The sequence below is a fragment of the Eupeodes corollae genome, chromosome 1 (assembly GCF_945859685.1).
Source record: "Eupeodes corollae chromosome 1, idEupCoro1.1, whole genome shotgun sequence".
Taxonomy (NCBI): Eukaryota; Metazoa; Arthropoda; class Insecta; order Diptera; family Syrphidae; genus Eupeodes; species Eupeodes corollae.
Genome location: NC_079147.1, coordinates 147,041,935 through 147,051,664, shown reverse-complemented (window position 1 = coordinate 147,051,664; position 9,730 = coordinate 147,041,935). Strand labels below are relative to the sequence as shown.

The 9,730-nt window shown below is 37.3% G+C and overlaps 1 protein-coding gene across 1 annotated transcript in view; it reads left to right on the top strand.

The window, feature by feature from the left end:
* Nucleotides 1–270: 270 nt before the first annotated feature.
* Nucleotides 271–9,730, top strand: part of LOC129942366 (uncharacterized) — a 67,433-nt gene continuing 57,973 nt past the window's right edge. The window contains exon 1 of the mRNA XM_056051263.1: nucleotides 271–1,594. Coding sequence (XP_055907238.1) covers nucleotides 559–1,594 — 1,036 coding nt within the window. The 5' untranslated portion in view covers nucleotides 271–558. The remainder of the gene's footprint in view (nucleotides 1,595–9,730) is intronic.

Below are 9,730 nucleotides of genomic sequence, written 5' to 3'. Positions count from 1 at the left end.
GTAATTTGTATATTAAAATCCTACAGTCCGTTTTTTCATAAAAAATAAAATCTATAAAAAATAGTACGCAAATTTGGTAAAATTGATACTAGTACATATAGACAAACTTTTAAGCAAGACAAATCAACAGACGGGATGGGAAGTTATCAGTGTGGGTCGCATCCCATCCTCTTTTTTTTATGAAATTGGAAGGTTTTATTAATTTCTTAAGTGAACTTTTAAGTTTCTTGAAACCCAAAACGAATTCTCCATTTTACTAATATTGCTTATAAAGGAATTCCTTTTTTTTGTGTTACAAATTTGACGGTTTTTCTTGTCACTCAACAACAACAACATCAGTAAAACTAACAAAAATAATGAAAATAAACTCAAACTTTTTCAAACTAAGCATGCTTATAAAGAAAATTAAGAAATACAAAAAATGAATACAAAATGAATTTAGTAAAAAAGTAAAAGAAAAAACAGACATATATATTTTTGAAATGCTACTCAAAACAACAAAAAAGTACCAACAGCTGCACAAACATTCTCAATGTCAATGAATAACCAAAGTAAATAATGGTGACAACAATCAAAATAACCTGTGATGGAGTCTTCATACATTCAAATTCAAAATTATCTCCAAAATCTCCATCGACTGCTATTAAATCCCAAAGACTAAGTTCCTCGTCGATTTCTAGTGCAACGGGCATAGATAATAAACAACAACTTCTAACGAAAACCTCTTCAATCCACGTGTCATCATCAAAGTTAAAGGCCAATCGTTGTGATCTAAGTGCCGGTGACGTTTACTTGTGCAAGCAGATCGTGTCAAAATCATCTCCAACATCCGTCTGTTCGAGGAATTTACTTCGGATTTGCCGCAGTACCAGTTATCTGACAAACAAAGAGCAGAAGCAGCTATTGCTGCAACAATCTATTAGTGGAGGAGGAGTAGGTGGAGAAGTAGCAGCCACATCAGCTCAAGTCAGGAACAAGTCACTGAGTCATAATCAAAGGCACAATAATAAGCGACGCAGTCATCATAAGTTATGCCATGAACTTTTCATTGCAAAAGACAGCTCCGATAGTGCATCGACATTGGCGTGTGGGTGTGAAAGTAAGAATAGTTGCAGTGGCATCGCCAACACTAGCGTCGTCGTTGATGTGAAAAAGGCCAAAAGTTGCATTGAACTAAAACGAAAATCATTTCCATCAAGAAAACTACTTGAGAGTTATTGTTTTTACAGTGAGACCACGACTTGGGATAAAAAGCAGCCTTACAAGCTCCACCAGCAGCAGCAACAACAACCACACCAACAACACCAAAAATTGCAACTAAAAAAGAAAGTTGCAGCGCTATCAGTTCCTAAGAATCCGGATCTTTTTACAGCCGAAGCAGCATTATTTGATTGTGAATTAGTTGATGTTCCAAAGAAGAAAGGAGATCATCATCATCATCATCATCATCTAGAGGAGAAGCAAGAAGAACGATCCATATCGATAGAGCCAAGTAGAGCAACTTTGTTGTCTTCGTCGTCATCTTCGTCATCACAATCGCCATCTGTTGGGAAAATTAAAGAGAAGGTTTCACCCACCACCACAAATGGCAGCAGTAAGTATATTATTGTTGTTGTTTTCATTTTCCAGCACTCACTTTTTGCTTGGAATTCAATTACGTTTTTTCCAATTTCCCTTGTGTATCAGCGTAATTCATGCTTTTCATGCTTCAAAGTTGGATTCTATTACAGGCTTAAAATAAAACCAAACTATACTCTCAATGATGTTGCTAACACAGTTTTTAAAGCTATTTTTATGTTTAATAATAATAATAATAGGTGATGATAAGTCTTTAATCTATAATATTTCCTAATGGAATGTTTGTGATTGTTTATTATGGACTTATGGCGATACAACTTTTCATTTTAACTTTTATTTACAACAACAATGTAATGTAATGCTGAGTCGAAATAAATAGACGACAATAACTTGTTATTTCCAAGTTTAAATGCTGCTGTAGGTAATATTCATTTTTTTAAACTTTAAATAATCGGGTTTCGAAACTTAAAATGGATATTATTTTTTTTTTAACTGATTGTAACAATAAAATCTTTAAAAATTGAAATTTAATTTTTGGAATAAATATGGGTCAATATAATGAAAACTTTCAATTATAAAAAAAATAAGAAAGTTTTCGACAAGCGACTGGCTTTACGTGTACCAAGAGCGCGAGGAAAAAATTGGAGTAAATATACGGACGGTTTTTTAAGGTAGTTTTAGAATCCATTTTATTTAGAATTACCAAAAAAAAAACGAATACAAAGTATGAACTTAAAAGCTATGGCGTCAGCCTGGTTACAAAATTAATAAATTAAAACTAGGGCCTAGTGACTTACAACTCTCAACGATTCCTGTGTGAGGGTAATGTTGTTAGGGACCGCCCAATTTGAGAAAGCATTTTCTATGACAAGAATTATTCTTGGAGAAATTGTAAATTCCTCGCAAAAGGCAAAAACCGAGAAAAACAAAAATAAGAGGTAAGGGTCCTATGCACTAACCATCACGCCACCGCACAGTGGTTTCGTTTGTATGGGCGGTCAAAACTCAAAAATTAATTTTAAATGATAGTAAATAAAACCAGCGATTTATTTTAAATATTATTTAATTTTATTAATGATTTTATAGTATTTTATATTTATTTTTTTAGTATTAAAGCAATAAATTCAAAATATCTTGAGACAATGTCGATTTTTGTTTTTGTTTTAAATTTCTTTCGTTAGAAAGCAAAGGGTCTGACGTTAAAAGTAGCCTGTTCAATAAGTCAGTGTTAGTTGACAGCCTAGATATTTTTCTAGTATTGTTCGACCGAAAAAATTTAACGTCTTTGTTTTTCGCCTCTGCTGCCTCTTCAGTAAATTGTCCTATAGGCAATATGGCATGTTTCACAATTTGTCCTCCGTGAATAAGGACTTTGTGTACCGAAGCTGGCAATGGGTACCAAGGATATTCTTCAACAATTTCAAGAGCTGTATATATTTGGAAGGATTCTGCATTAATTGCAAAACAACTTGCCAAAGTATTTAAAATTACAGCACATCTTTCAAGTATAGATTGCTTAACGCCAGTTATCTGAGACGATATAGAAGGGTTTGCAAAAAATCTACGAGCAGTATTGCCATCGTTTGAATTTCCGCCACCTTGTTTTGGCTTGTCAACTATCAATCCAATGGTTTTGAAGTCTGCTTGTATTCGTTTTTTTTTGGCGTCCAAAAGAGGTTTTTCATTATTTCCCGTTCGCCATTTTTTAAAATCTTATCTATATGCTAGATGAATGAAGAATTCAAAGAATCTTATCCACGCATGCAGTGGAGATATGCCGAAATCTAGAAATTCTTCGTTGATGGTTCTTTGTAAAGAGCTTTGAATATCATTCATGTTACTTGGCTTTGCTCCGCAAATATAACAAACCTGTTGGGAAGAAGTATGTGACAAGGCATTGCATACTTTACCGTCAACCATTGTCAATTTGAGGATATGTTTTACATTTATAGAGCGGTCAGTAACTGTAATTATTGTTCCAGTTAAGTTATTTATCTGGTTCTGCATGTATTCCTGCTCAGCTCTGCTCAACTCTGCCGTTTCTTTTTTTTAATTGAAAACGTATTGGTCGGCAATATCGAGTTAATCCTGGGCGAGGATTTTGTCATACAATTTTCTTTTCAGAATTAGAATTCTCTTGCGAAAAAAGTTGAATCGGAACATAAGATGTTATAAACATATCCGCATCACTGAATTCGCCAGACGTTCTTTGTTTATATTCGGACTGTCCACTGCTTCCATCGAATCCCCATTTCCCAATTAATATCAGATCACCTAAATCAAGAGTTTATTTATTCACATTGAAATTTTTGTTTGTACATTAAGACGAACACTGCATTATTCTACCTCCTGTGATTAGATTAAGACTAGAGACACTGTTAGAATTGCAACTGGTGCTATATCGGCTGTAACAAACACGAGACATTTTTACCACAAACAAACACAAAAGAAAAAGTAGACAAGTTTTACAATAAAACACAAAACCTGGTTGGCAAGATATTTTAATTATTACCGAAATTAGTCTCCGAATTTTCAAAAATGTCCCGTTGGGATTCTACAATGCGTTGGGCAGTTTGGTAAAGGAGACCTTGAAGGGTAACCTCGGCTGAAGAATCGGAAATGTTGATTGTATCCAGCTCTGGGTAACATAGCTTGGGAAAATATCAACCTCAGTTTTTTGGTTTACCAAGTTCCTGTTAACTTGGTACTGATGTTTCGACAATTTTGCCTCGACCAAAATTTTTAAAGCATCATTTGAATCGAGTTGTCTTAATTTGAGATTGTCTGTAGACTGGCAATGTTTCAAAGCACAAGCAATGTCTTCATCGACTTCAACGATTTTAGCAATTCGTCTCCTCTTAGTGCGAGACAAGCTTTCTAAAAATGGTTTTTTTGGTCTCCCTTGATTATTTGGCGACTTTTTTTTTTCTGTTTGGGCCTCCTCCAAAGAACTAAAGTCTTCGATGAAGTCAAGCCAAATACTATTTTTAGATAAAAATACATTTTTTTTTCGGGAAAATCCTCCCACCTTCTATGAAAAGACTTACATAGCGTATTTATCTTTTTCTTAGCGCCTAAGCTTTCAATTTGATAAGTTTCTTTGAAAATGGTCCATGTTTCATTAATTTTGGCATCACTGCGACGTTTCTTCGCCGCATGCCATATGTTAAAAATATCAATTCGCTTGATCATATTGCTAGAATTTAAAAAAAAAGTGGAAAACAGTGTTTTACTTCGGGTCGAAATTTTAGGACTTGCGCAAATTTGCGCAAACAAATCTTTTGTATTCTAAAAGAGGAATAATAACTCAAAATTATTCTATAAGAATTATTGTGGGATTTTATGGGAATTTGACGTTTTGGCTCTTTAGAAAAACACGAAATATGAAAAAGTTCAAATAATGCACCATTTTCAATAGGAGTCAAAACTTTAACTATATAAATTTTTGAAGAAAATTATTAAAAAGCTATTAGTATACTTTATTTTAATATTCACATCACCTTTTTTCCAAAATTTACTTTGAACAACAGACAAAAAATGGGTAAACCGCAATGTCGTATTTTCAGACTAACTTTTTTTATAAAACCGCGAAAAACACTGATGTTTGTGACGCGACTGACTGCCAACAACTAATTTTAGAGGAGAAACCTTACTGCAACATAATTATCCCGTTATCGTAGATAATTATTGCATTAAAAAAAATTAGTTTGTTCAACCTTGAAATTTTGACTTTTGGCCTATGGGAGAAACCACTGTGCACCGGTACTCCGTCCTGGTTAGTAATTTTAAAAGGTATTTGTAGACTGATTAAAAAAACTATCATTTCATTTTCCGTTGGGAACCCCTTAAGGGGCATATGGCCTCTACTACGCCTACGAGACACCGTGTACGGGTTTCCGGAGATGTGCATCAGCTCCTTCCAACTCTTGCCTAGTGACGCTGATTCCGCCTCGACTGTTCTGCGCCATGTGCTCCTCGGTCGTCCAGCTGTTTTTCCTTCTTGTGTGAGCGGGTTCCACTGCATTGCTTGGCCTGCAATGCAGTCGTTACCTTTTCGAAGCCTATGTCCAATCCATTACCATCTACGTCTTCGTATTATAGATTCTATAGGTTCCTGACCTGTCCTTCTATCAAGGACCTAATTTGAAATACAGTTTGGCCACAAAATCCTTAGGATGCTACGAAAACATCTATTTACGAAGGTTTGTAGCTGTCTTGTTATAGCTTATGAAAGTAACCTTCCAAAGAAGCACAGATTCGACATTTGTGCGAAACAGTTGTAGCTTTGTTCTTAAGCTGATAGAGTTATTCCTACAAATTTTTGGCAGCATACCGAAAGCCGCTTTTGCTTTGCCGATGCGGCAGACGAACGTCTTGTTCGGTTCCGCCTTCGATGGAAACGATGCTTCCATTGAAAGCTCTCCACTTTTTTCACCGGTTGCGAGAAAATATTTATTTGAAAGGATGGTCGGGTTCCGAGGCTGATCACACAACTTCTGCTTATCTCTCCACACTTGTTTTCATTTGATGGAGATCCATGATCATATGAGAGAGTAAGCGAACATCGTCCGCGTAATCCAAGTGCTTTAAATAGGATGTCAAAGTCCATTGGATCCCTCCGCTACCTGACAGAGCTAAGCGCAGTACATCGCCTATCACCAACAAAAACAATATTGGCGACAGAATACAGCCCTGACTGACTCCGATTCAGATTTCAAAGTCATCATTCATCGTGAGGAACGTGACACTTGGATCCCGTCATATTCTGCTTTAATAATAGCAATAAGTTTTTCTGGGATGCCTCTCCTCCGCAAAGCTAACCAGATATACTCCCTATTGACGCTTTCAAAGACCTTCCCGAAGTCGATGAAAAAGCAGGTGTAGTGGTGATCGATATTCAACGCACTGTTCAATTATGATCCGCAGGGTGTTAATATGATCAATACGGGAGGATCCAGCACGGAATCCTGCTTGTTCGGCATCGAGTTTGGCCTCAAGGTGTTCTCTGATACGTTCCAGTATAACTTTTGCTACTATTTTGGAAACGGCTGGTAGAACTCAAATTCCTCTCTAGTTTTCGCACTTAGTAAGATCTCTTTTTTTTGGAAGCTTGACGATAATTCCCTTCTTCCACTCATGGGGAAAGCTTTCGGTGGTCTAGGCTTCTTTTATGAGCGGATGAAACAGTTAGCTTGATGACGTTGGCGCTGCTTGTAAAAGCTCTGCGGGAATTCCATCAAGTCCTACCGCTTTGTTGTTCTTATGTGCTCTAATTTCGGAAACGATCTCATCTTTACTGGGAGGTGTGGTGCGCTTCAGAAGTGTTCTTTCCACCTTCTGACCTGCTCATCCACCGAAGTTATCACAGTACCGTCTACTTCTTCGAACTACGGTGGACCTCTCTCTTTTTCATGCGATACGAGGACTCCAGCTCGTTTCTTTCTTCCTCTTGTGTTGCAGTTATTCGAGCCCCTGACTGTTTGCGTTCGTTGATCCTTGCCCAAGAGTCTTCTGAAAGCCAAGTGTTGTTGCTTCCTTTTTTCCCACCGACTATTCTGTCAGCACCTGAAATGAACATTTTTCACAGCATTCCAATGGTGTTCGATGTCGTATTGTACTGTGCTGCTGATTGTGTCCATTTCGTGTGACAGGTGGTCCCTAAATTTTTGAAGGGTCGTGGGATCTTTTAGTGCGGCGATGTTGAATTTTTGGGCTCGTGTTGTTCCCTTGGATCTTCGAACTGTAGCTGTACGCAATCTTAGGGTAGCTATCATTAAGTGGTGGTCACAGGCAAGTCCCATCCAAAAGAACACTGCCAGAGTCACCCAGCTTATTTTATTGGGGTTGCATAAGTCAATGAACCTCTCACCATTATCAGGATTCTTTTGTCAAGATGTATAATCGACCGGGATTTTGTTTTGTCGAATTTGGACCATAGTTTCAAAGCATTTCCATCTTTCATTGGTTTCTTCGAGTATCTTGTTACCAAGATGCTGGTGTCTATGGTTGAGTATATACTGGATTAGTTCAGTATTATACCAATACTCGCCAGCTGAGTCTAATGTTATCAAGTAAGCTAAGAATCTTTAGCTATTGGCGACCTTAATTTAGAAGCTTCGACTTTATTTGTGTGGGAGGAATCGATTTTAATGCTGCTTCGCTATCAATGAATATAGTGATATAGGCTTTTAATAGCGGCATCATTGATAACTGCTTTATAGCGTATGTCACTGCCAATACTTCTGCAGTGCTTGGACCAGGATTTTGAATGGCTTTGTTCAATTATTGGGTAATAGTAGTTAGGAATTTTTCTGTCGCTAAAAGAGCTACATCATCGGCGTATGCTCCAGAAGAGTGGTGAAAGTAGACCTCCTTGAGGCGTTCGTCTAGATGATGATATTTAAATCTCTATACCACATAGCTCGCTGTTGATCTGTCCATGTCTTAACATACATGATACATTTTATAAAAAATTGTTCCATTTCGAGATCTGTGAGTGCTTTTGTTTGGATGTTTTGTACTTTATTGAATTCCCTGCAATATCTACGAACGCAGCCAGTGTATACTCCTCATCATGTAGTGTTTTTTCCAATTATTCTCACAACGCATTGTAAGGCTATTTCTACACTTTAGCCTTTGAAGAAAGCATGTTGTGTAGGAGAAATATCTAGAAGTCTTTCGAAGGTTTTGCGAATAAATGATGTAGGACTTATGGGTCTATAGTCTATAGCATTTGAGTGGCTGGGCTTACAAGCTTTAGGTATAAGAACTACTCTGATCTCATGACACTATTTAGTGACAAATCTCAATCTAAGGCTGCTGCGAAAAAGATTATTTAGGTGTGGGATTACAAGATCGTTAGTTTTTTGTAGCATTGTATGGAACATACTTGGAGGGCCTAGTAATCTGTAGGTTGAAAGGCAGATTATAGGCCTTTATATCCTACCTACAGTTATCATATCAGTCGGAAAATTTTTTTAAAGTAAATCGTTGGCAACCCGGAAGTAGATATTAAGCAAGAGTTCTAGACTTTTCCGACTTGATACTGTCCATTTACCATTGGGATTTCTTAGTGACCAAATTGGAGTGCGTTCTTTGGCTGAAATTCTTTGAATCTTGCTGACTTATTGGTACATTATATTGCATCAGAGAATTTATTTTCGCCAAAAGTTTCGTATGGCCCGTTGAGACTTTGATTTGAATTTTGTTGGACTTGACTCAAAAGTTTGCTAGTGCTTTTACGTTAGGTTAGGTTGGAGACCTAGACCTCAAGTGTCCATTGTGATACCGCTAATGAGGTTACTTATGGAAGAGTAATGAACTTAAACAAACCATTTTGTACTTTTAATGAAGTTAGAGAGACATTTTGTGTCAATCGTTGCCAGTTCACTGGTATTATCGAAGAAGGGATTACCGAGAAAGTTATTCCTTCTAATGGAGAGTGCTGGACATGTACATAGAAGGTGTTGGACTGTTTTCTCTTCCTCCTCGTCCATGCAGCTTCTACAAAAGTCATTTGTGTAGACCACTAGCCTCAGAGCATGTCTTCCTATGAGGCAGTGTCCTGTTATTACTCCAATTGTAGAGCTTGTACTTTGTCTGCTCAGGGATATCACGCCTTTTGACCGTTTTAAGTCTATGCTTAGCCATATTTGCTTGGTTGCTACGCAGGTGGTATTCTGTGACCATCTAGCATTTGATGATTCTAGAGCATATTGTTTGAGAAAATATTTTATGTTTTTGTCTAACATTAGGCAGAAGTGTTCCGTTTTTGGCGAGCTCATCGGCTTTTCAATTTCCCGGAATGTCTCTGTGGCCCGGCTCCCAAATGAGGTGAATATTAAACTGTTCCGTCATCTCATTCAGAGATGATCGACAATCGTGGACTATTTGAGAGTTTGTGGAGACAGACGTGAGAGATTTAAGAGCGGCTTGGCTGTCCGAGAAGATTCGTATATCCTTGCAAGATATAACGTTTTCTTTGAGCCAGGATAGTGCTTGTTTAATCGCCATTACTTCTGCCTGGAATACACTACATTGATTGGGAAGTCTGTATATCATACATACTGAGATTCAGTTGTTCCGAATAGATAACACTTCCAATTCCGTGATTGATCTTTGAACCGTCTGTACAGAAGTGTACCGCATCGTC